General features: G+C 36.3%; 1 protein-coding gene across 1 annotated transcript in view; it reads right to left on the bottom strand.

The window, feature by feature from the left end:
• The window catches only part of LOC124623036 (A disintegrin and metalloproteinase with thrombospondin motifs 7-like), a 280,175-nt gene that overhangs the window by 60,419 nt on the left and 193,670 nt on the right, over window positions 1–26,086 (bottom strand). Inside the window, exons 10-13 of the mRNA XM_047148829.1 lie at window positions 21,509–21,642; window positions 16,102–16,222; window positions 11,474–11,600; window positions 11,267–11,384 (exon numbers count right to left, since the gene is read on the bottom strand). Of these exons, the coding sequence (XP_047004785.1) occupies window positions 11,267–11,384; window positions 11,474–11,600; window positions 16,102–16,222; window positions 21,509–21,642 (500 nt within the window). The remainder of the gene's footprint in view (window positions 1–11,266; window positions 11,385–11,473; window positions 11,601–16,101; window positions 16,223–21,508; window positions 21,643–26,086) is intronic.

Below are 26,086 nucleotides of genomic sequence, written 5' to 3'. Positions count from 1 at the left end.
GTCACCAAGACTTGCAAACTTAACTTTAACAATGAAAAATCCAGGGGAATGTAATAATATTATGAGAAGGAAAATTGCTACTCACCATATAGCGGAGATGCTGAGTCGCAGGTAGGCACAACAAAAAGACTCACAATTAAAGCTTTGAAACTCACACACACGACTGTAGTCTCAAGCAACTGAAACCACACTGGTTTCAATTGCCTGAGACTGCAGTCGTGTGTGTGTGTGTGTGTGTGTGTGTGTGTGTGTGTGTGTGTGTGTGTGTGTGTACCTATTATTGATGAAGGCCCATGGCCAAAAGCTTTAATTGTGAGAGTCTTTTTGTTGTGCCTGTCTGCAACTCAGCATCTTCGCTATGTGGTGAGTAGCAACTTTCCTTCTCATAAACTTAACTTTAAAATTTGCAAATAAGACTTATATAATTATCAGTGCACACGCTTTCATCAACCAGATAAATAACAGCTTACAGGAGAGAGAAGAAACACAAAAATTATGGAAACTCCTGGAGCAAACCTGAATAAAAGCAAACATTAAAATTTTCCGTGGTGACTTCAGTGCACAACTGGGACAAGATAAAAGGTACTGTACTGAGTATCATTAGAAAATAACCTGGTCATAAGCAAACCAACCATCCACAAACTTATATCAAAATCAGTGCTTTAAAAGGAAACCTGATAACTGAAAAACTGGAAACATTTCAACTTCAGGATTTGGGAATGGCAGCTAGACCATGTCTGCATTCATAAATTTCGCCATCATGAAATCTACAACAACAAAGTCTGAAGTGCAATAAATACATGGTCTGCCACTATGTTGTGATGATAAAATTAAGTGGTTTAGGAAGAAACCTCCACAAAAAATTTGCGGAAGAGTCTATCAACATCAAATCACAAAAAGAATTGAGTGTCAAATTAAAATTTATAGCATAAGAATAACTCCAATAAATCCCGCGAAGAAACATGATTGGTGACATGAAGAATGCAACCAGGTAGTGGAGAAAAGACATCAAGCTTGGGTAAACCATCAAGCCCAAGAGTCAGAAGAATCAAATTTAAAACTAATAAAACAAAAGAAAACCACCCATGATATCATGAGACAAACAAAATCTAAACATCTTATGAACATCTTAGAAATCACAGAAGAAGATTTCAAGGCCAATCAAATAGAAGATCATTACAAAATTTCAAGAGATAGGTTAAAAAATAGGAACCTCAATATTAATGCTGAGAAATAAATCAGGAAAGTTTACACACAGTAACCAATAAGCTTTAGAGATCCTCACAGACACATTACACAAACTTCTAAACTGTGATGAGCCACTAGAAACATGTCAAGTAAATATGGAAACCATTCATTTTAACCACCCCTGATCTAACTGATCTACAGCCATCAATGAGGTAGGAAATCAGAGAACTAAAAAATTACAAAGCATCTACCAAAGATCTAATCCGTGCAGGAATCTGATGCACTCTGGAAGCACAACTTGGGAGGATACGAAGGAGGATTTCGCCCACAGAAGCTGCTCAGACCAAACTCTCTGTTTGAAACTAATAAGGGAATACAAGTACAGAAACAAACAACTCATTATTTGATTTATAGATTTCAAAAAGCATATGATAGTATCCATAGACCACATTTAAAAAAATCCTCAGATCAAATAGTCTCCATCCAAAGCTAATAAAAATTATCAGATTAACTTTAACCAACACAAATTCCAGGGCAAAGTTTGGGAAAGATATCTCAAAAGCTTTCATAATGAAAAATGGTCCCAGACAAGCTGATAAATGATCCCCACTGCTTTTAATGTAGCCCTCTATTGGCTCACAAAGATTTATTGGAAATCAAAATGGGATTAAACTCCCAATAAGAACAAACTGCTAGGGGTTTGTGGATGATTTATCTCTTTTAGCTCTTGATATGGAAGAAGGAGTTTATGACCATATCAACAGTCTCTGAAAAAATTGCTTCCTTCAAGAAAATTGAGCTCATACCTGCGAAACCCCTGTGCATACATAAAATCTTCACAAGCTATTACAAAATCAACATAGTTCTACAATTTAAGTATCTTGGAAAAAACCGCAAACATAACTTGTGATTGAAAGAAAAATGGACCAACAGAAACAACAAAATGAAAAAAAACCCTCAATTTCTAACCTAGTCAATAAATAACAGTTTCCAGCAGACACTAACATAAAACTGTGCCCAAACATTAGCCCAAATTTGAAAATGCAATGTCATCAATACTTTGCTGTTTTTAAATACTATTTTTACAGTTTTTGGGGTAACATAACTTTTGCAACACAAAGATGAAAACAACAGAGAAGTTACCACTTTTTATTAAAACAATAAAGACTAAAGGAGAAATTACTGTCAAAAAATTACACATGGTGAGTGGCAAGGAGTTCCATAATGAAGATGTATACAAGTTTCCTGACTCAGATGGACTGAAACACTCAGTTGCTGCACTATATACTCCTCAGCAGAATGTGGTTGGTGAAAGTGAAAATAGACTCCTATGGGAGATGGCACATCCTTGGATATGCTCTGCTCAATACCTATCAAAAGCATTAAGAGGCGAAGTAATTGTAGCTGCAACATACATTCTGAATTGAAATGACTCTACAAAAATTAAACGTAAAACTCCAATTGAGATATTTTTGAAGAAGGAACATTGTTTTGATAATTTTGTGATATTTGGAGTGGAATGCTGTGCCTTGATTCTCATGAAAAAATGGAAGAGTTTGATGCTAAATCTTCAAAAGGATGTGTGGTTGGTTATCATTAGTGTGGATTTCATGTTTATTTTCCTGGAAAAAGGTGTGTGTGTGTGTGTGTGCGCACGTGCGTGTGTGTGTGTGCCCAGACACGCCCGCTTGCGTGCACTTGCAGAGACGTAAAATTCAACTTCATACAATTATCACATACTCACAGGACTAAAAGGGTTGGTTGTTGATACATCAGATGTAGATTAAATTTGTTACTGAAACTGAATGCGAAAATGTTGACTTTGACAAGAGCAGATTATTACTCATTCAGGGGAGATGTTGAGTCACAGTCAGGCACAACAAAAAGGTTGCTGTACATGTGACCTTTCTGCCAAAAAGCCTTCCCTCTGTGGTCAGAGACAGTGATCATGTGTGTGTAAATTGTGCTAGTGTGAATGTGTGTTTTTTCTACTTGAGAGGAAGGCCTTTTGGCTGAAAGTTGAAATATATAGTAATTTTTTTACTGTGCCTGTCTATGACTCAACATCTCCTCTATGTGGCAAGTAGCAATGTATCCTTCTCACAATACTGTTATTATCCATCCTGAATTTTCCATTGTTTGATTTTGAAGAGTATAGTCAAGGGACTGTATGAACCAAGATGGATTTATGAGTGATGAAATGGTTAGTAACCGTTTGTATGGCACTGAGGGACAAGTTGAGAGCAACATGGAAGCAAGAAATGCAGACAGCACAATTCACATAAATCATGAAATTTGAAGAGACCATTATGTTACTGTGAAGATTCAGTCTATCAGATCAGAATTATGCTTCTTTGTGAGACACCAAGGAATTACAAAGAAGCAGTGCAGTCAATAAATTCTGAAGAATGGAAAAATGCAACAAAGGAAGAAGTGAATTCTCTGAATAAAAATAAAACATGGGAACTAGTTTACAGACCTAACAAATTAGATGATTGAAAATCGATGAGTGTTTTCTACAAAATTATATTCAAATAATTAAGTGTTTGATATAAGGTTTCACTGGTGGCAAAAGGATATATTCAGTTTTTAGAATAGATTATGATGAGACATTTAGCTCTGTAGCAAAATCTAAGATTATGAGAGCCCTGCTGAGTATTGCAAATCAACATGATTGGTGTAAAAAGCTATTTGATTTAAGGTCAGTATTTTGAAGGCGGGAATTTATACAAGGGCGGTTCAGAAAGTAACCTCCGATTGGTCACAGTGCGGGTTGTGGGGGGAGTAGCGACGCCATCTGTGCGTTCACGCACTCAACAGGTCAGTCGGCATCAAGCCGTGGTCGAGTGAACGTCGTACCTGCGCTAGTTTAGTTTTTGTGGCAGTTTGAAATGTGTGCTGCAATAGAAAACCCCGCCAAATGTGAAGTGCGTGCTGTCATAAGGTTTTTTACAGCCAAAGGATATTCTGCAGCAGCTATTCATCGTGAGCTTTGTGCCGTGTACGGACCAAGAGTTATGAGTGAAGGAGTTGTTGTCCGTGAATGGGTACGTTTATTTAAAAGTGGACGAGAAAACGTTCATGATGAAGAGAGGAGTGGTAGACCATCATTGGTGACTGACGAACTCGTTCAGAAAGTTGATGCAAAAGTTCGTGAAAATCGACGTTTCTCAATGTCGGAGTTGTCTACTGGTTTTCCACAGATTTCTAAGACTCTCTTGTACGAGATAGTGACAGCAAGATTGGGTTACCGTAAGTTCTGTGCACGATGGGTGCCCAAAATTCTTACCGACCACCACAAAACTCAAAGAATGGCCTCTGCATTAGACTTTCTGTCACGTTATGAGGACGAAGGAGAACCATTGTTAAACAGAATCGTGACCGGTGACGAAACCTGGATTAAGTACGTGAACCCTGAGACAAAAGAACAATCAAAGATGTGGGCACATTCAAATTCGCCTACCAAACCAAGAAAAGCCTCGCAAGATTTTTCTGCCAGAAAACTGATGGCAACGGTGTTTTGGGATGCCAAAGGGGTGTTGTTGGTTGAATTCATGGAACGTGGTACGACCATTAATCAAGACGTGTACTGTGAAACAATAAAAAAGTTACGACGGGCTATACAGAACAAACGCCGTGGTATGCTGACTTCCGGTATCGTTTTTTTGCACGATAACGCCCGTCCTCACTCAGCTCGCAGAACAACGGCCCTTCTTGAGTCCTTCAAGTGGGACGTTATCAACCATCCACCTTACAGCCCAGACCTGGCACCAAGTGATTATCACCTCTTCATGCATTTGAAGAAATGGCTCGGGTCACAGCGGTTTGATGACGACGAAGAGCTCAAAGATGCGGTCACAGGCTGGCTCCAGGCACAAGCGGGTGATTTTTATGCAGAAGGAATTTCAAAGCTTGTGAAGAGATACGGTAAGTGCCTCAATCGCTATGGAGACTATGTAGAAAAATAGTGCAAAGATGTAGTTGTAAGATGTATATATTAAAATATTTTTATTTAACTTGGTGTATTTTCTTAAATCAACCGGAGGTTACTTTCTGAACGGCCCTCGTATTTATCAACCAGAGGGCTTTGATGATGGCTCAGAAAGTGTACATAAATTGCTGGAGAGTCTGTACAATCTACAGCAGGCCTCAAAACCCTGATATGAGTGTCATGTTAAATTCCTTAGTATTTGTAATTTATGAGAGAGCTGTTCAGCAGCATGTATGTCCTGTAGTGAAAACCTGATGATGCGTTTTGTGTTAAGAACGGATCCACCATGGGCTCTACTGATGCAAGAAGTAAATTTATTGAACAGTTGGATAAACGATTCCAGATCACTGTAGTTGACTGGTTTCTAGGCTTAAGAACCAATAACTCTGACAATTGTATCCAAATAAATCAGTCTCCACACATGAAGAGAATTTTAGAGAAATACAATATGATGGGTGCAAAACCTTTACATTTACCAATTGAGCCAGGGTGGATACTATATAGAATTAAATTTGACAAGAATGAAGACTAATATGAAGCTTACAGTGATGCTTATCATGGTAAGCACACAGCCTAATAAAACTGGTAATGATGAGATAAATGTAATAACCAGTCTTGAATCATATGAAATGAACAATACCAGACTGCAAACATAAAAGCCAAAAATCCACTACTACATAGCTATGCAAAAATGTTTAAATACCAACTTTTATAAAGACCTAATGTAATTACAACAATAATTATGACTTTTCAAAAAAGTCAACAATTATTTGTATTTTATTTATAAAATGTATGTTCCAAGATTATTTTGCCTAAATAGATTGATACATGATAGTAATTTCTTTGCTGCACACTGTTAGAAGAAAATGTTTGTTTTCAGTGCAGTTGGTTGTACAAGTTTGGGGTGTGAGAATGGAGAGTGAGATAAGTGTGTTTTATTGATCTGTATTCTGAAGTGAGATGACTGAAAATATATGCGTAATTCTACAGAAAGTTCACCAGTTTTCGCATAATTCTTGAAGTAGTAACTCAATCATCATCTAGGCAATCATAAAAAGTTAAATTGTAGAAAGGAAATGGATATTGAGCCATCAACACACAATGAATAATAACAAAAAAGATGAGTATTATTATTAATAAAATTGGTTATTTAAATTCGACTGTTGCTGTCAGTCACTGCAGTGCATCAGTATCTCAGTGTGGCAAGTGCTGTGAAAACGAGACTAGCCACTGAAATTACTAACTTACTTCAAAAATTAATAAATCTGCTTTGGGCAAGAAGGGGGTGGGGACGGCCAGAATATGGTGGCATCGTCTGACTTTTTCTGAAAGTGAAGTGTGAATCCTGTGTTGGGCTATTTTTCTTGTGCAAATTAAAATATATTGTGAAAACTTTATGTGTACGATTGCCCGTATATGAACCACAGCTACAAAAGAACTATAATTGCAGCAGAAAGGAGTTCATAAAAAGAAGAAGGTGAAAAATAAAAAAAAGAACTATAATTGCAGCAGAAAGGAGTTCATAAAAAGAAGGTGAAAAATAAAAAGTGAGGTGAACAATTAACAACATTGACATCCCACAACAAAGCTAAGTACTCGAAATATTTTCTTTATTGTTTGTTTTTTCTTTTTGGTGAAGTGTTTTGTTATATAATTACTAACAATGAAAGCCACTGAAGAATCTGGAACAGTAGGGGTCAAAGAGACATGGGAGACTGAAGTAGCACTGTGAAACAAGAAGAAGAAAACAATAATGACAAACCTGTAAGACAGGAAAAACAAACTGATGAATTAAAACAAGATGATAATAATGACATAAGTACTGTGCTGTCATTGGTAATAAAAATGTATAATGATAATAAGGATCAGTTTGCAAAAATAAATGAGCAACTTGAAAATCATAAACAACAAAGTAAGGACCAGTGCACAAAACTCAGTCAGTCAATAGAAACATTATTTGATTGCTTCAGTAAAAATACACCTCAAATCTATAATATCAATCAAAAAATTTATAGATTAAATGTTTGAGTAGAGTCTGTGTAGTCTAAAATGAAAGAAACTGAACTTAAATTTAACACTGAAGTCAGAAGTCGAAAAGCCAAGCTGAGTCTGTGTTGTCTAAAATGAAAGAAACTGAACTTAAATTTAACACTGAAGTTGGAAAACCAAGCTGAGATCACTGAATACCAGGAGAAAAACAAAACTGCTTTTGAAAAAGTGCACGAGGAAATAATTATTGTGGACAAAAATGCAAATAATCAAATTTCAAAATTGAAAACTAATGTTGACACCAAACTGGCACTTGTTGAAAGCAGTTCTGTTGATCAGGTGAAAACAGTATACAGCAAATTTATAGAAAATGTAAAATTAAGCAACATCAAAACCAGCAGCCTAGAAAATAGTTCCTCTGTTTTGTATAACAAAGTTTAACAAATGTCTAATGAGGTAGTTAATAGAAAGCTTGTTAAGAATGTTTTTCAACATTCCAGTGAAATACTTTTCATGTGAAGGTAGGTTACACCCTGTAGATTTTCTGCAAAGATAATTTGTGCCTAATATGACTGCTGTTATAAAAATCAAGTCTGCTCAGAAGTTTCTGGAAGGTGAAGCATTAAGCTGGGCAAATCAGTATACTAACGATGACACAACCTATGCAGACTTTGAGAAAGGATTTTTAAGTAAACTTTGGTCAGAGTTGTAAAAAACTGTGAAATACAAGTGTAATAGACACACGCATTTTGAAAGAGGTAGTAATCAAAATTGGCACAGTAAGAATCACAACAGGAGGGAACACAGCAATCACAATGGTAACAATTATCATCAGAAGGAACATAATACAGTAAATGGTAACAATTTTCACTCTGGAAAGCAACATAGATGCAGCAAAAAGAGAAAGAAAAGAAAAAAAGTTATATGTAACTGTTACAAAAAAGTTGTAGAAACAAAATTTTTTCAACCGTACGTAAAGAACAAAGTGGTTACAGCATACGTTTTTTGTGCAAACAATTTAAATGTGGTAACTTATTATTTTTGTTTGTGCTGTGTTACTTTTCTACAGATGGTAAAGAAGTCATGATTGTATTTTATGAGTATTATGTTCTTTCATGAGAAGTAATTAGTTTTTATAGTGTTATTTGTCAATGTTTAGAGGAATGTTTCAAATAACTAACTATTTGAAAAGGTGGAGCTTTAAGTACAAGACTCAATCAATTCATGAGCATTTATTCTGTTCTCAGTATAACTTTTCCTTTTGCTGTCTGGAATTATTTGTATCCAATACAACTTTAACATTTCTTGTGTACTAGTTTTGGGGAGGGCGTTTGGATAGCACCACACTGTTTCTCACAAAATAACTGCAATGTCTTGTGCTGTATATAATTTACTTGTATTTACTATGGTAGATATTTTTTCTGAAGTTTAATATTATTTTGTATATCTCATCCTGTAACACAATACAGAAGACTTGAACAGTGATTTTTCATATGTTATTGTATAATCTATTAGGTGGCAAAAATGCAAAATATATGTAGCAATCAGAGACTAAAGGACAAAATGATTGATAAAATTGATACTTTTGCACACAGAATAGGTAGAGGGTCCACTAACTTTGGTAGGCACATAATGTGGCTAGTGGTGCCTTCCTTAGCAGTGTGTATCCATTCTTAATTTCTGGTGCATTCTATTCTAACTCTTTCCTATCCCACTACGCTCTCTATTCAGGATTTATCCCATTTATGACACCACAGCTTCTGTGGATGATCTTATCTGACAGTACTAACCTTCCAACATTTGTCATTTTGGGCATAAAAAATTCCTCCAAAGTAGGGCAAGAAATAATTTTTGTCATAGCGTATTTTTATATGCTGAGGGTAAGTTTGGAGGTAAGACATTCGAAAATGTTGTTACAAAAACATTTCATTGGTGTTATGAGAAAAAGGAATAAATTCCTAAATAGGTACACTAATTTTGTCCTGTGATCAAAAGTATTTTGCTATACATTCTTTAAAACACCTCAAATAACCGTATATGGACTAAGATGTTTACTTTGGTCATAGGGCATTACCAATCAATCACCTTTCTCCTATTAAAAACAGATTTATAAATGTTGGTATACAGATATTTTCATGAAATACAAGTTCTACTGTTGTGCTAATATGATAAAATCACTGTTCTGTGTGCCATCCTTTTGCTTATCCCATATACAACTGATATTTGGTACTAATTTGAGAGTTACAAAACAGGTAAAAGGTCAGACTTTGAAATTGTTTTGAAAATTTGTGAGAAAAGAACTTTGTAAAGTGAAATTTTGCTCCTGACCTCATTTGAATGAAGTAATAATACTAAGGTACCGGTAGTTAAAATGCTGTAAGTCATGTACTGAAGAATCGATGAATATTGATTTGTTACACTCCAAAATTTGTTGGCATAACCAGTTTTATTAATTTGTACAAAAACTTTTCTCAGATTTTAAACTTTCAAAATTTTTGGGGGGGCAGTTGAATAAAACTGGTTACGATGAGATAAATGTACTAAGCAATCTTGGATCATATGACATGAGTGATACCATACTGAAAACATAAAAGCCATAAAGCCACTTCTACGTAGCTAAGCAAAATTGTTTAAATACCAACTTTTATAAATACTTAATGTAATATTACTATGACGATTAAGGACTTTAAAAAAATAAAATAAAAAAAATAAAAAATAAAAAAATAAAAATGGAATTTTATTTATGACGTATATGTTCCAAAGATTATTTTGCATCAATAGATCAATATATGATAGTAATTTCTTTGCTGCATGTTGTTAGAAGTTGTTTTAGTGCAGTTGGTAGTATGAGTTTGAAGTGTGAGGATGGAGAGTGAGTTATGTGTGTTTTATTGATGTGTATTGTAATGTGAGATGATTGAAAATATATGTGTTATTCAGCAGAAAGCCCACTAGTTTTCACATAATTCTTGAAGTAGTAACTCAATCAACCTCTAGATGATCATAAAAAGTTAAATTATACAAAGGAAATGGATATCAAGCCATCAACACAAAACAAATAAGAACACCAAAAAAGATAAGTATTATTATTAATAAAACTGGTTATTTAAATTCGACCATTGCTGTCACTCGCTGCAGTGTGTCACTATCTCAGTGTAGCAAGTGCTGGGAAAATATGACCAGGCAGCCAAACTATTAACTTACTTCAAAAATTAATAAATTAACTTTGGGCAACTAGAAGGTGCGGATGGTCAGAATAGGCATAAGGTGATCAATAAGTGGCATTTTACATAAGTTTCACAGAGATCCAGTTATGTGGAAAAGTAGAGTGTAGCTCTTCTTCAATGGAGGCATAATACATAGCTGCAAATGAGATAAAATAGTGCAAGACGTCAGAGTAAAAGAATGCTGCACAATTTTTTCACTGCAAGATGTCACTATATCACACTTCAAGAAGATATGGAATCATGGACTGGTGTGTAGGAGGGTCTGCAGCTCGTGGTCTTGTGGTCACCTTCTCGCTTGCTGAGCAAGGGGTCCCGGGTTTGATTCCCGGTGGGGTCAGGGATTTTCACCTGCCTCGAGATGACTGGGTGTTTGTGTTGTCCTCATCATTCGTCATCATTCATGAAAGTGGCAATATTGGACTGAGCAAAGGTTGGGAAATTGTACGGGCACTGATAACCATGCAGTTGAGTGCCCCAAAAAACCAAACATCATCATCATCATGGTGTGTAGGGTGTACCTTCCTAAACAAGTGATGATAATTCAGAAGTGTGTGAAGGTGGTGTGAGTTCCTATACCCACAACAATGCTGCTTGTAAGAAAACCAAACCACAAGCATTATATGAAGATTATTGATTATAGACTCATCCACATTCATCCAGCAGTCCTTATATGATTCCTGCGAGGTTCTGCATTCTCTCAAAAGTGAAAGAAACCATCTGTGGGCAACACTGATGGATGCACGAAAGTGTGAACAGACGGCCAGGTATCTGTCTTAATGAACATGATTTAAGCTATTAAAAATTAAATGAATCAAACTGAAAAACTTGTATAAAGTAGGACTCTAAGTCTTTCTGAATGTTGTATACTTACATATATCTTTATGTCATCAGGTATTGGGCCTGGTATAGTGATATTTTCTCTTTCATTGTGGCGCTCGTAAAAACCAACAGTGCCATGGATTGAAAAAGATCCTGATCTCTCAATCTGACTGAAACAAATATATATTAGAATTAATAGGATAAAGGTGTTCCATAGTGGACAGAAAGATCATAATGAAATGAATCTCTGAGAACTTACTTATTTCCATTTAGGTAATATTTATATGTTGTAGCACTGGCAACAGCTACAAAATTTCTTGATGGCCCTTCCTCTACAGCACGAATGTTTCTGGAACCAGCAGGAATTATTACCACCTCCTTGTATCCTAAGGAGGTAAGAAATAATTAATAATTACTCAAAGTCTAATTTAAAGTGAAAGTAAAAAGGAACAATGACAGCATTAATTGCTGACAAAAGATTGGAACTGTTAATTGTAACAAGAAGTTGATTTCATGTGACAACCACAACCACAACCACATATTTCACAGCAGTTTGCTACCCAACACACCTCAACAACCATCCCAAAGTTTCAACTTGCCTTAGACTTCTGGCTGATCAGTGTTTATGCTGAAAAACAGTAGATGAATTCAATCTCAGCACTGAAAATCATTTTTGACAGAAATAATACTATGACTTTAACTTGTCTTGAAAAATGTATTTTCATATTTTCTCACAAGTGCACTTTAAGTACTGGTAGCTATTTAACGAATTCTTTTTACGCAGAATCTACGATCAAAAGAGACAGATAGTAAAAATGGTAAGTTTAAATGAAGGAATGGATTACGTTCTAAAATAAGCATTACTCAAGATTCTGACCTTCAATGAAGATGTAGAGTCTTACATTAAATATACCGAGCAAGGTGGCGCAGTGGTTAGGCCATTGGACTTGCATTCGGGAGGACAATGGTTCAATCCCGTTTCCGGCCATCTTGATTTAGGTTTTCCGTGATTTCCCTAAATTGGTTCAGGCAAATGCCGGGATGGTTGCTTTGAAAGGGCAAGGCCGACTTCCGTCCCCATCTTTCCCTAATCCGATGAGATCGAAGACCTCACTGTTTGGTCTCTTGCCCCAAACAACCCAACCCATTCTTATATTAAATAATTATGTCATAGTAAATTTTCATTTTGAAGATCAGAGATAGCATCACCTCAACGTCTCCTCCTACTCTGACCTATCAAAAAGAATAGTGGAATAATCTTTCATCATACTTTGGATGGCTTTATTCACTTCATCTGGAAATAAGAGTGACACAGCATGTGTAAGCACTGCTTTGGATATGTTTCATGGTTTCCTTTTATATGATCTGAAGAAGATGGCTTTAACAATCAAAACTTGTATCAAAAGTATAATCTGCTGTCAAGAGAGAAAAAATTTATATTCATTTACAATTTTATAATATGACCAGTCACAGCCACTGAAATTCATGGTAAATCGAACTGCACACATCTGTTAGTGATGAATAATTAACAATGAGTTTCATTGCATTCAAGCAGCATCTTTAGACTGTTGGTAGTGTCACACAGATAAGGACACAAAGAAGCCCCCAATGTTCATTGTCCCATACTCCAATTCCATGAAGAGGGGAAGTCATCAACAAGTAGTAAGTAGCACAGCATTGGGGTGAATAGTGCAGGGGATGACAAACCTGTAGTTGGTTACCGAAAGGGCAAAGCACTGGAGATTATCAGCTGTATACCCTATACAATTTACCTTTGTGATAACCAACTACAGGTGCCTCGTCCCCTGCACTAACTGTCCTAATGCTCTGCTGTTTATTATTTGTTGATGACTTCCCCTTTTAATTAGAATTCAAATTTATGATCAAGACACATAAAACTTGAATGTATTTACTTTATTCTTCGATAAAATATAATCATTTTCATTTTGATTCCCATTTGCTCCTTGTTAACTCATTTTTCTTGTTGAACAATGTGTTAAGGACAGCCACTCTGTCCTTGCAAATTCTACTAACATAACCTCTGTCACTTATGGCATGGCATGAGAAGTTTCCTGTTGAAGAGTATCTTTTTTTAGTTTTTGTCTTCATTTTGCCATAAAATTTTGCATTACCATCCTATAGTGGAATCTGCTGCATAGAGGTCTTCTGACTCTTCACCAGAGCATGAGATTGTTGGTGCTCAGACTTGAATACTTTGCATGGAATATATTTTCTTTCTTTTCAAAACAAATCTTGCCATACTTTCTCAGATTCCTTTAGTACGAGTAACATTTTTAATTCTGTTGTTTACAGTTAAGCCTATCTCTGAATTTCCTTCTTGCTCTGGTTCTCTGTAATAAAACATATGTTGTGATTTTAATTCTACATGGGCCAGTCACATTAATGTGACCACCTGCAATGTTCAACGTCAATGTGCAATAACTACTCACAGATGGCAAATTGCAGCACTAGCAGTGTCAGGGAGATGCGGAAAACAGTGCAGTTGTTGTTGTAATGCTGAAAAAGAGAGATTTATCTGACGTCCAAAAGGTCATGATCACTTGCTTTTGGGCCAAGGGTGGAAGCATTTCTGAAACATGTCAGTTTGTTAACTGTTCGTGTGCCGCCGTGGTTCAAGTACAAGTACAACGTGCACGGCAAATTGGTGCTATCCAAAACCGGCATTGAAAGGGAAGTGTGATGCATCATGGTCCACAGATGAGAAGGGTTAATTATAGCTGTGGAGATGTATATTGGCGAACTTATGTGCAACGGCTGAGCAGCAGACCACCCAGATGAACCAAGGGGCTATCAAATGTGCCTCCTCAGTGTCCATTCGGTGAACATTGCTGGGTTTGAGCCTCCTCAGCATGGTTCATGAACCCATGATGACTGATGTTCATCAGCAACAAAGACTTGAATTTGCATGTCAGCACCACAGCTGGATATCCATTGAGTGGTGACAGTGGCCTTTCCGGATGACTCCCATTTTATGCTCCATTGGACATGTGGCTGGCACCCTGCAGGCTGGAGGAGGGAGTGCCATGGTCTGGGAAATGTTTTTGTGGCATTACCTGGGTGATTGCATCATTCTGGAAGTCAGTATGGATCAATACAAGTATACATATCCATTCTTGGGGATCATGTCCATCCCTAAATGCAGCTTTTGCCTGGCAGGATGGCATCTACCAGCAGGGCAATGCAACAGGTCAGACAGCTCACAGTGTATGTGCATAGTTCAAAGAGCATCGAGCTGACTTTACTATAGTGCCCTGGTCACTAAACTCTCTGGATTTAAACAAAATCGAGAATCTGTCGGACCACCTTGATCAGGCTGTTCACATCATGAATCCTCAACCAAGTAACCTAGTGCAGCTGGACACAGCACTGCAGTTGGCATGGCTCCACATCCCTGCTGGTACCTTCCAGAACATCATTGACCCTCTTCCTGCACATCTTGCAGCGGTCTGTGCTGGAAAGGTGGATCTTCAGACTTTTGACAAGTGATCACATTAATGTGACTCGAGAGTCTATATGGCCTTTAGTTTTTTACTGTACTTCTGACAACCCTGCTGTATCATAATTGATCTTTATTTCATTTACATTCCAACAACAATAATCTATCTCACAAAACTTAAATGTTGCATAAGATAAATAAGTAAACAGAAACTGTTTGCATGTGACACTGAGAGCTCTAATTGAAGTAACTAAGCTAGAAGGCATGACGTGTCAACTAAAAAGGAATTTTAATCAGACAGTCTGCTAGAAACTATCAAGTTTGTAGAAACACATGATCACTGCCAAACTTCAGCAGAGCTATGCTTGCAAAAATCCAGACCAATATCTGAATGCTGCTGAATCTCAGAGTCTGAGATCGACACATGCAGGTCAAGAGCCACCAGAGCACTATTAGTCAGTCTCCTTGGTGTTTTACTGCATAATATCACTGCCAGGAATGTTCTTAGATACATCTAATTTCTATGCTACTCTTCTGATGACAAATAGCCTGAATTTGTGGATCTTTAAAATTGTGCCCATTCAGACTCACTCAGTTCACTCCACTGATATGAAACAAAAATATCTTTTGCTTGCTTGTGCATATGCACTTTCAGATGCATAGTGTGGTATTATCCAAACTGCATTTGGTGAAGTAACAGGATTTTGGCTACATAATGTATTTTAATCTGCTATAATTGCTGGAAATTACTTAGTGGCCTATCAGATCTTCTTTCTCAGCCAAATCTTACATCTCTTTGAAATAAAACTTATTAAAAGGTTTGGTGCTTATCAGATATAATTACAGTTCTCTACAAATCTGTTAACATCATATTACATTATTTGGCAAGAAATATATTTTTGCAGTTCTATTCAAAATAAATGGCTCTGAGCACTACGGGACTTAACTGCTGAGGTCATCAGTCTCAAAATAAATCTCATTATTATTTTAACAATGGAAAATTCAGAATGGAATAATGACAATACTATGAAAAGGATAGATTTATTTAACTGGATAGATAAAAAAATATACTCATCAAGCAGCGGCAGAACACACACATAAAAGACTGTTGTAATTGGCAAGGATAGATTGCTACTCACCATATAGTGCAGATGTTGAGTCTTGGATAGGCACAACAAAAAGACTGTCAATCAGACAAAACACACACACACACACACACACACACACACAAACTACTGTATCTAGCTGCCGAAGCCAGAGTCTGGCCTTTGCAGCCAGAGATAGTTGTCATGCATGTGTGTAAGTTGTGCCTATCTGAGACTCAACATCTCTGCATTATGGTGAGTAGCAATCTATCCTTTTCATAACACTGTCATTACTATTCTGTTACATAAACTTGTTGGCACTGTTCTTACCAAGTCATTACTCACCAGTGACATCCGCCCGTCTGTACATGCCATGAAAAGTCTTACATTGACTTCCATCACCAAGGCAAACACCACAGTGATCTTCTTTTGCATTTGAGTCAATGCCCCAGTCACAACCAACATGCTGCAATTAAAAGCAATATGATAAAGTTGCAATAAAGAGTTTGTATAGTTGGTTATGTTGAAAGACAGTTAGAGTAAATACAGTTAGGAAACATTAAGTCTGGGAAAACTAAGGCTTCTCTGAGGAACTAATTCTTTGTTTACAATCTGGCACTTTTTTAAGTTTTGAAGTTGCAACTAAGACACAAAAAATGGCTGCCATGTTCCAATTGAGCTGTATGGTAACCATTCTGTATAACAGTTTTATCACCAAATCAATTGTGCTTGCATTTTCTGTTGAGGTGACCACAGTAAAATGGATTTCCTATGTATTTTGTCTATTCAGTTTTGTAATGGCAGCAGTAGTCCCACATCTCTTACTGATCTAACCCTGTGCACTTTAGTTTCCTTGTCAGGAAAGGTGATCTAGCAAAACCAATATTTCCAGCTGTGTCTTTGGAACACAGCATGTGCACAAGTTGGTAGTGTAGTTGATGCATGTTACTTCATAAGAATAGCAAAAGCAGCAAGTCACAACTTTTGACATCGAAATTTCTACAGTTCCAGTACTACAACAGTGTTGATCTTTTATTGAGGAAATTTTTCCTCAGTTTAGTTTTCTCAAACCTAGATATAAATGTCAAAATAATTTGTACTGTACAACTACAGTAGTGATTTTTTTCCTTCTGCCATTTGTGAATGGAATAAGGGAATATCATCTCTCCTCAGAATACACTCTGATCTCTGTTGTCTTACTTTCATCATTTCTACATGCGATACATGAGGACATTGGTGTAAGTTTTGGGCAGTCTCCAATGAATGTGGGTCTTCTATATTGGCACAGCACACAGGTTTACTGAAACTTCACCTTTTCTCCAAAGATCATCATTTAAGTTCCCTGAGTATACTTACCTGAACTATACTTACCTAATATGATACTAGCAGTGCATTTCCGAATTTTTTCACTGTCATACCTACTTGATAAGAACTCAAAATGCTGGAACAGTATTCTAAAACTGGTCACACTTATGTCTTGCCTATGCTCTCTTTTGCAAATGCATCCTACTTCTTTAGAAGCCTCCCAACAAACTGGTATTCCATGTGCCTTTCCCAGTAATTATATTATTTACTGTGTTTGATTGCAATTTTTATTTTTTATTTTATTTATTTTGTAATTTAGCCTAAATATTTACACATTCTGACAGGCTCTATATGTTTGACATCTTAGCTTTCAATTGGATACTATTGGCTTCACACACATTCTACAAGTAATAATTTATGATGAACCAAAATTTTTTTGCAATGGCCAGTACCTTGATACCTCAGTGTAAAGAAAATCCACCTGCCCTGGCTGCATAAAACTAATTTTTCTTTTCAACATTTCACTATAAATCAAATTCACACTTATGTTGGCTGTAGTCATTAAACAGCACATCTCAACTCAGACAGCTGCCAGAGTGCAATAACAAAGAAAGGACTGGACATAGAACAAACCCATTGGTTGTGAAAGTGAGTGAGTACTGTGCTGAACTACTGTTTGAATGTTGTGCAAAAGTAGTGGAAACACAAATGGCAGTAGTACTGATAGTGTAAGGCCACCAGTGAGAAATATTTTCAGTTTCACTTCAAAATGGAAGTGGCTAGTAATGAGGTTATGCAGAGTTAACTGGGGAGTTTCATCTAGAAAGAGTACAGTTCATTTTATGTCACATAGCATTGATTGCAGACTTCTGTCTCACCTGGGACTATTTAATGCCATAGATTTGCATTGCAGGAAAAGAGGATAATACAACAGCCACTAATAAATTACACTAGGTACCATTACTGTGCAGTAAGTTATATATAAAAGACATACCAAATGACTGTGAAATGTTAAGAAGCAAACTACACCCCTTAGTGTTTGACAATAAAATAAAAACACTGTATATGAGGCATAAGTAATGAATTTGGCAGAATATTAAGGAGGAAAATAATATGAAAGATTTATGTAGCAGACATAGTAGGGGACTGAACAGCTGCTGTTTATTACTGCAGCATTTTGTGCCCACATAAGACAAATGGGAAGAAAATGTTACAGAAATAGGGAGAGAATTCAATCTATGCTGCAATAACATATGAATTAGATAATGGTGAAAGCAGCTGAACCTAGCCAAAATCACACTAAAGAATATTTTGTGACAAAGGAAAACTGGTGTCGGACTTTGAATTGTACCTTGATCCTCTTTACCAGCTGCAGCTGCCTTGTCCATTTGGCTACCATAGCATTTGGGTCAAACTCAAACTTTAAGTGTCACTGATGCTTTCTCCTGTTACTTTCTAACACTGAGTCAGTTCCATTCAATTCAATGAATCTAATTCAACTGATAAAATCATATTGATTAATAGTCTGCTTGTATAATTTCATTTATCTCGTTTATGTATGTGAAAGTCTAAAAAACATTATTCACATCATTTTATATTTAAATAATCTCAATCAAATCAAATCAAAGGGGGATAAATCGGATGTGAACAACTATAGAGGAATCTCCTTACTTGCCGTCACATACAAGATATTATCAGCTTGTCTTCTTGAAAGAACACAAAAACTGCTAGAACCCAAAATCTCAGATTTCCAAGCTGGTTTCAGACCAAACAGATCATGTCCAGAACAAATTTTAAACTTGAAATTGATTACAAGGATGAGACAAATGCGAAGGAAGCCTACAGTATATGTCTTTGTCGACTTTAAAAAGGCATATGATTCAATTCACAGACCCACACTATTTAAAATTCTTGAAGAACAAGGACTGGATAAGAAGACACGGACCATCATAGAGCAGACATTAACAAATACAAAATGCAAAGTGAAATTCATGGGAAAACTTTCAAAATCATTTGAGATAAAAACTGGGGTTAGACAAGGTGATGGATTATCACCTCTGTTATTTAACTTAGTTCTGGATAGAGTCATGGCAGAATGGGAAAAATAACTCAAAAAAGAAAAGTACTGGAAACCAATATCACTGGGAACCAAAAAAGATGACCTACAAATCCCCTACTTAGCCTACGCAGACGATCTTGCAATAATGGCAGATTCTAGTGAAATGGCAGTCAAACAGATAGAAACCTTAAAAGAGTGTGCAGGAAAAGTTGGCCTACAAATATCTTTTGAGAAAACGGTGTTTACAACAACAAATCTAGAAATTTCTAAGTTACAAACCAAATATGGAGAAATTAAGAGGGTACCATACTTTAAATATTTAGGAGAGATAATTTCTGAAAAATACTCACAACAAGAAAGAATATTAAAAGCTCGTAGGGGTCTAGGGCTGGTCCAAAACATTTACAATAAAAAATGTCTATCTATAAATACAAAAATTAAACATTATAAGTCGGTAATTAAACCAATAATGCTATATGCCAGCGAAACCTTGACACTTAAAAGGAAAACAGATATGGAAAACCTGAAGAAAGAGGAAAGGAAAATCATTAGGAAAATTCTGGGACCAAGATGGACCAAAGAGGGGTATAGATTACAGAAAAATTCTAAAATTGAAGAATATTCTAACATAGAGATAGACATGAGGAAGAGGCGTCTAAAATTCTATGGCCACATAATGAGACTTCCCGATCACAGACTTACAAAAAAAATAGTAAGATACGTAGCATCCCTTGTTAATGGAGGAGAATGGATCAAAAATGTAAAGAAAGATCTGGAATTAGCCAACATTACTACTGAAGACATGAACAAAAGAAACAATTTCAAACTTAAAGTTGACAAATGGGAGGTCAAACCAGAGACAAAAGCGCCGAGAACTGGAACAAAATGGAGCGAAGAAAGAAAAGCTGAATTCTCGCAAAGAATGAAGACCTGGTGGGCAAACAAGAAGAATAAGAAGCCCCAGAGGTGAACCATCTTTACTTAGCGTCTTCCATGTTGGGAGCTTTACGACTAATAATAATAATAATAATAATAATAATAATAATAATCTCAACTTATTTCAGGTTACTGGATTAGATTACGCATTATCAAAGTGTTTCTACATTGAAGCGCCAAAGAAACTGCTATAGGCATGCGTATTCAAATATAGAGATATGTAAACAGGCAGAATACGGTGCTGTGTTCGGCAATGCCTATATAAGACAACAAGTGTCTGGCACAGTTGTTAGAATGCTTACTACTGCTACAATGGTAGGTTATCAAGATGTAAGTGAGTTTGAATGTAGTGTTATAGTCAGCGCACGAACGATGGGACACAGCATCTCTGAAGTAGAGATGAAGTGGGGATTTTCCCGTGCGACCATTTCATGGGTGTACCATGAAAAGGAATCCAGTAAAACATCAAATCTCTGACATCGCCACAGCTGGAAAAAGATCCTGCAAGAACAGGACCAATGACAACTGAAGAGAATTGTTCAAAGTGACAGAAGTGCAACCCTTCCGCAAATTGCTGCAGATTTCAATGCTGGGCCATCAACAAGTGTCAGTGTGCAAAACATTCAACATAACATCATCTATAAGGGCTTTTGGAGCAAAGATCCACTCGTGTACCCTTGAAGGCTGCACAACATAAAGCTTTACACCTCGCCTGGGCCTGTCAACACTGACATTGGACTGTTGATGATTGCAAACATGTTGCCTGTTTGGACGAGTCTTGTTTCATATTGTATCAAGCGAATGGATGTGTATGGGCATGGAGACAACCTCATGAATCCGTGGACCCTGCATATCAGCAAGGGACTATTTAAGCTGGTGGGGGCTCCATAACGGTGCAGGATGTGTGCAGCTGGAGTGATATGGGACGTCTAGATACGTCTTGAGAATACGTAAGAATCCTGTCTGACCACCTGCATCCATTTGTGTCCATTGTGCATTCCAATAGATTTGGGCAATTCCAGCAGGACAATGTGACACAGCACACATCCAGAATTAATACAGTGGCTCCAGGGAAAACTCTTCCGAGTTTAAACACTTTTGAAGACCACCAAACTCCCCAGACATGAACATTATTGAGCATATCTGGGATGCCTTGCAATGTGCTGTTCAGAAGAGATCGCCACCCCTCATACTCTTATGGATTTATGGACAGCCCTGAAGGATTCATGATGTCAGTTCCCTAGAGAACTACTTCAGACATTAGTCCATGCCACGTTGTGTTGTGGTACTTCTGCATACTTCTGCGTGCTTGCGGCAGCCCTATTCTATATCAGGCAGGTGTACCAGTTTCTTTGGCTCTTTAGTGTTGTAATTTACACAAAATTAGTGCACAGACTGATTAAAATTAAAGCCTTAAAATAAGAAGGTTCAACTAAGGTACGTAAAACTTACCCGACAGGTTCCACTAATGCACACATCCCTTGATTCAGTGTCACAGTGTGTTCCATCTAGTACCCGTTCCCTCCAGAAAACAACATTTCTAGTGTCCCCTTCATCTGGTTTGCAGTACAGCACACAAGGTTCAGCTGGAGCAGATAATGTATTTATTTATTGATCTATTCTTACTCAGTAAATACTGTATGGGGTATCTTGTAAAACAAAAAGAAAACTTTATCTGTCAATCCGAAACATTTCCAATGTTGATGCTATAGCACATTATAAGAAATACTGCAAAATATTAAAGACTGTAATACGTATGTCAAAGCAAATATGTTAGAAGGAAAAGATAGTCATATCAGATAACAAAATAAAGACAATATGGGATATAGTGAAGGAGGAGACTGGTAGAACCAGACATGAAGAGGAACAAATAGCATTAAGAGTAAATGATACATTGGTGACAGATGTGTATAGTGTTGCAGAACTTTTTAACAAGCATTTTATAACTGTTACTGAAAAGATGGGGTTGTCAGGTTCGGTAGATGCTGCTATGGAATACCTCAGACCAGACATTTCAAGTAACTTCCATAATATGAATTTGACCCTCACTACCCCAACAGAAATAATGTCCATCATAAAATCTTTAAAATCAAAAACATCTAGTGGGTATGATGAAATATCAACAAAGTTAATTAAAGAATGTGATTCTAAGCTAAGTAACATATTAAGCTATCTGTGTAACCAGTCGTTTATCAGTGGAATATTTCCTGAATGGCTGAAATATGCTGAAGTTAAGCCACTGTTTAAGAAGGGAGATAAAGAAATAGCATCAAATTTCCATCCAATTTCACTGTTGCCAGCATTCTCAAAAATTTTCGAAAAAGTAATGTACAGTTGGCTTTATAACCATCTTATCTCAAATAACATACTGTCAAAGTCACAGTTTGGATTTCTAAAAGGTTCTGATATTGAGAAGGCTATCTACACTTACAATGAAAATGTGCTTAATTCATTAGGCAAAAAATTGCAGGCAACTGGTACAATTTGTGATCTGTCAAAGGCATTTGACTGTGTAAATCACAATATCCTTTTAAGTAAATTAGAATATTATAGTGTAACAGGAAATGCTGTAAAATGGTTCAAATCTTATACCTCTGGCAGGAAACAAAGGGTGTTATTAGGAAAGAGACATGTATCAAGCTATCAGGCATCATCTAACTGGGAACTAATTACATGTGGGGTCCCACAAGGTTCCATTTTGGGGCCTTACTTTTTCTTGTTTATATCAATGACCTTTCATCAGTAACATTACCAGATGCCAAGTTCGTTTTGTTTGCCGATGATACAAACATCGCAATAAATAGCAAATCAAGTGTAGTCTTAGAAAGATCAGCCAATAAAATATTTGTGGACATTAACCACTGGTTCCTAGCCAATTCTTTGTCATTAAACTTTGAAAAAAAAAAAAAACACTACATGCAGTTCAGAACTTGTAAGGGGTGTCCCACGAGTATATGTCTAACATACGATGACAAGAAGATAGAAGAAGTGGACAGTGTTAAATTCTTGGGATTACAGCTTGATAATAAATTCAACTGGGAGGAGCACACCACAGAACTGCTGAAGCGTCTTAATAAATCTCTGTTTGCAATGCGAATTTTATCAGACATAGGGGATATAAAAATGAAAAATCTGGCACACTATGCTTACTTTCATTCCATAATGTCATATGGGATTATTTTTTGGGGTATTCATCAAGCCAAGCTAAAGTTTTCCGGGCACAAAAACGTGCAGTAAGAGATATATGTGGTGTGAACTCAAGAACATCTTGCAGAAGCCTGTTTAGGGAACTAGGGATATTAACTACTGCTTCCCAATATATTTATTCCTTAATGAAATTTGTCATTAAAAATATATCACTTTTTCAAACCAACAGCTCAATTCATGGAATCAATACTAGAAATAAGAATAATCTTCACAAGGATTTAAAGTCACTTAGTCTTGTACAAAAAGGTGTGCATTAATCAGGAACACACATTTTCAATAACTTGCCAGCAGCCATAAAAAGCTTAACAACCAATGAAATTCAGTTTAAGAGAAGCCTAAAGGATTTATTGGTGGCCAACTCCTTCTACTCCATTGATGAATTTCTCAGTAAAAACCAACTGATTTGTATATAAGTACAATATAACTTCTGCACAATTTCAGTGCAGTAATGTGTTCATTGAATTTGTGTGTGTGTGTGTGTGTGTAAGTACAATCTAACTTCTGCACCATTTCAGTGCAGTAATGTGTTCATTGTAAATAAGTATTATAGTAGTTCTATTACATGTTTATTACCTTATAAATAAATAAAAAACTTTTTTATTTTAAATTCAGTGCATTAGTATTTGTAAAATGACTCTTTCATATAGTGTTCATTAAAAAATGACGATCATTCCACTTGGGACCTGTGGAATGGTACATTAGCTTATTTGTTTTAGTTCTAAATATTTGTCATGTATTGTTGTTTTTCTGACATGTTCCACATCCTGGAGGGCCTCCTCACTACAGAACAATTGGAATGAAAGTAAATCTAATCTAATATAATCTGGATGTTGTCCAAATGTATGCTGTATCCATAAAAGAATGTCCTGGTTATAAATTTTAGTAGTATCAATTGTACGCATTTTATTGTGTTTTTTATGGTCACAATTTAAAGAGTAACTCAAATAGAATCAGATAAGTGCACATGCAAATACTGTTTTGCTGTTTTTACACTTGCAGCACCACATTCCCAAATGGCGATTCCTGAGTGTAAAGTATTTTGTGTTCTGCAGTTTGCTAAGAGTGAATCTGTAACTTCAGAGCAACTTTTGTTTCATTTAAGGTTTAATTGTGATCCTCCATAAGTAGAAACATCCATGATGGTATAGTCAATTTGGTATCATTGGATGTATGCTTGAAATGGCTGAGGCATGAAGTGTCTGAAGAGGATGTTGTCAGAGCATCTTACCTTCAAAGTTCTACGAAGTTAGTTCAAAAAACAAGTCTTGAGCTTCAGTTGCCAAAGATGACAATATGGAAGGTTTTAACAAAATGTTTACACATGCATCCATACCAGTTACAGTTGGTATATATTTAAAATATAGATGAGTATGGTGTATCTTACAGTGCAAGTGAAGCATGAAGATGACCTTCTTGATCATGTGGTGTTCATTGATGAGGCAACTCACAAAGTTAAATGATTTCTGCACTTTGTCCTGATGTCAAGTGTATAGCAAGACTAGCTCTTTCCCCAGTTAGAGGTGTGAACCTGAAAACTTTGTTTGGCAACAAGATGCAACTCATCTGCTTCATATGAGAGTGGTTGAATGTCAAAGTCCCTGACTGATTGATTGGTTGTAATGGTCAATACAACAGCTCTTTTCTGCTGGTCTCCACATTCATCTAACCTCACACAATGCATTTTTATCCCATTGAGGCTTTATAAAAGATCATGGCTACATTCTGGTGCTAGCTAAACATGTCTACGTTCTGGTGCTAGCTAACAATCTGCCAGTATTGAGATACAGAACTGGAGAGGCTATTGCTTCCATTACTCCAAACTTGTTAGCAAAAGTGTGGAAAGAACTGGACTTAAGGTTGGATGTTTGCCATATAACTAAAGGTGCAAATTTTGAACATTTTTTAGAAAAACTAGGTTATAGGGTGTAGAAAAATATCCACTATCCACTATTGTGACTGGTAGCGGATATTTTTCTACACCCTATAAAGGAACAGTCACGGAGTTCGACAGCATCCACTATGGATAAAATTCATTTAAAACAATGTTAGTTTACCTTCAATTTGATGTATGATTTATTGAAACTAGTCTAATTTAGATTGTTATTTTATACAATCAAAACTGGGACATTCTGTTATGGATAAGTTGTACGTGTGAATGTTATGTGAAAACACTGCAAAAAGTGTAACATACAAATAAATACATAAAATAAAGCTGAGCTATGTTGATTCTGTGGTGAACTTAGGTTGGTAAACAACGATGTGCACAAAGGTTAGGTAGATGTGTTGCCTCCAAAACACATTAAAGGGTGGAGAAATTCCATTCTCGTTTTTCCCACATAACCGATCATTTTTTAGCAGTTTCCCACTAGTTTTAACGTTATTATTTCTTCGTCAGACAATTGTTAGCCTCATTTTCATAATCTGCAATCACATTACCAGTCCTTTTAATACATTTACACACAGTTTTTTTCGAAATTTTCCCGAATTTCTCCACCCTTTAACATGTTTTGGAGGCAACACAACTACCTAACCTTTGTGCACATCGTTGTTGTCCAATCTTAGTTCACCACAGAATACATAAAATAATACACACATAAGAATATAATGTGATACAACACACAGTAATACAGGGTGATTCAAAAAGAATACCACAACTTTAAAAATGTGTATTTAATGAAAGAAACATAATATAACCTTCTGTTATACATCATTACAAAGAGTATTTAAAAAGTTTTTTTTTCACTCAAAAACAAGTTCAGAGATGTTCAATATGGCCCCCTCCAGACACTCGAGCAATATCAACCCGATACTCCAACTCGTTCC

This window comes from Schistocerca americana, chromosome 7 (genome assembly GCF_021461395.2).
Source record: "Schistocerca americana isolate TAMUIC-IGC-003095 chromosome 7, iqSchAmer2.1, whole genome shotgun sequence".
Taxonomy (NCBI): Eukaryota; Metazoa; Arthropoda; class Insecta; order Orthoptera; family Acrididae; genus Schistocerca; species Schistocerca americana.
Note: the sequence above shows the minus strand (reverse complement) of the source record. Positions and strands in the feature narration are given on the sequence as shown.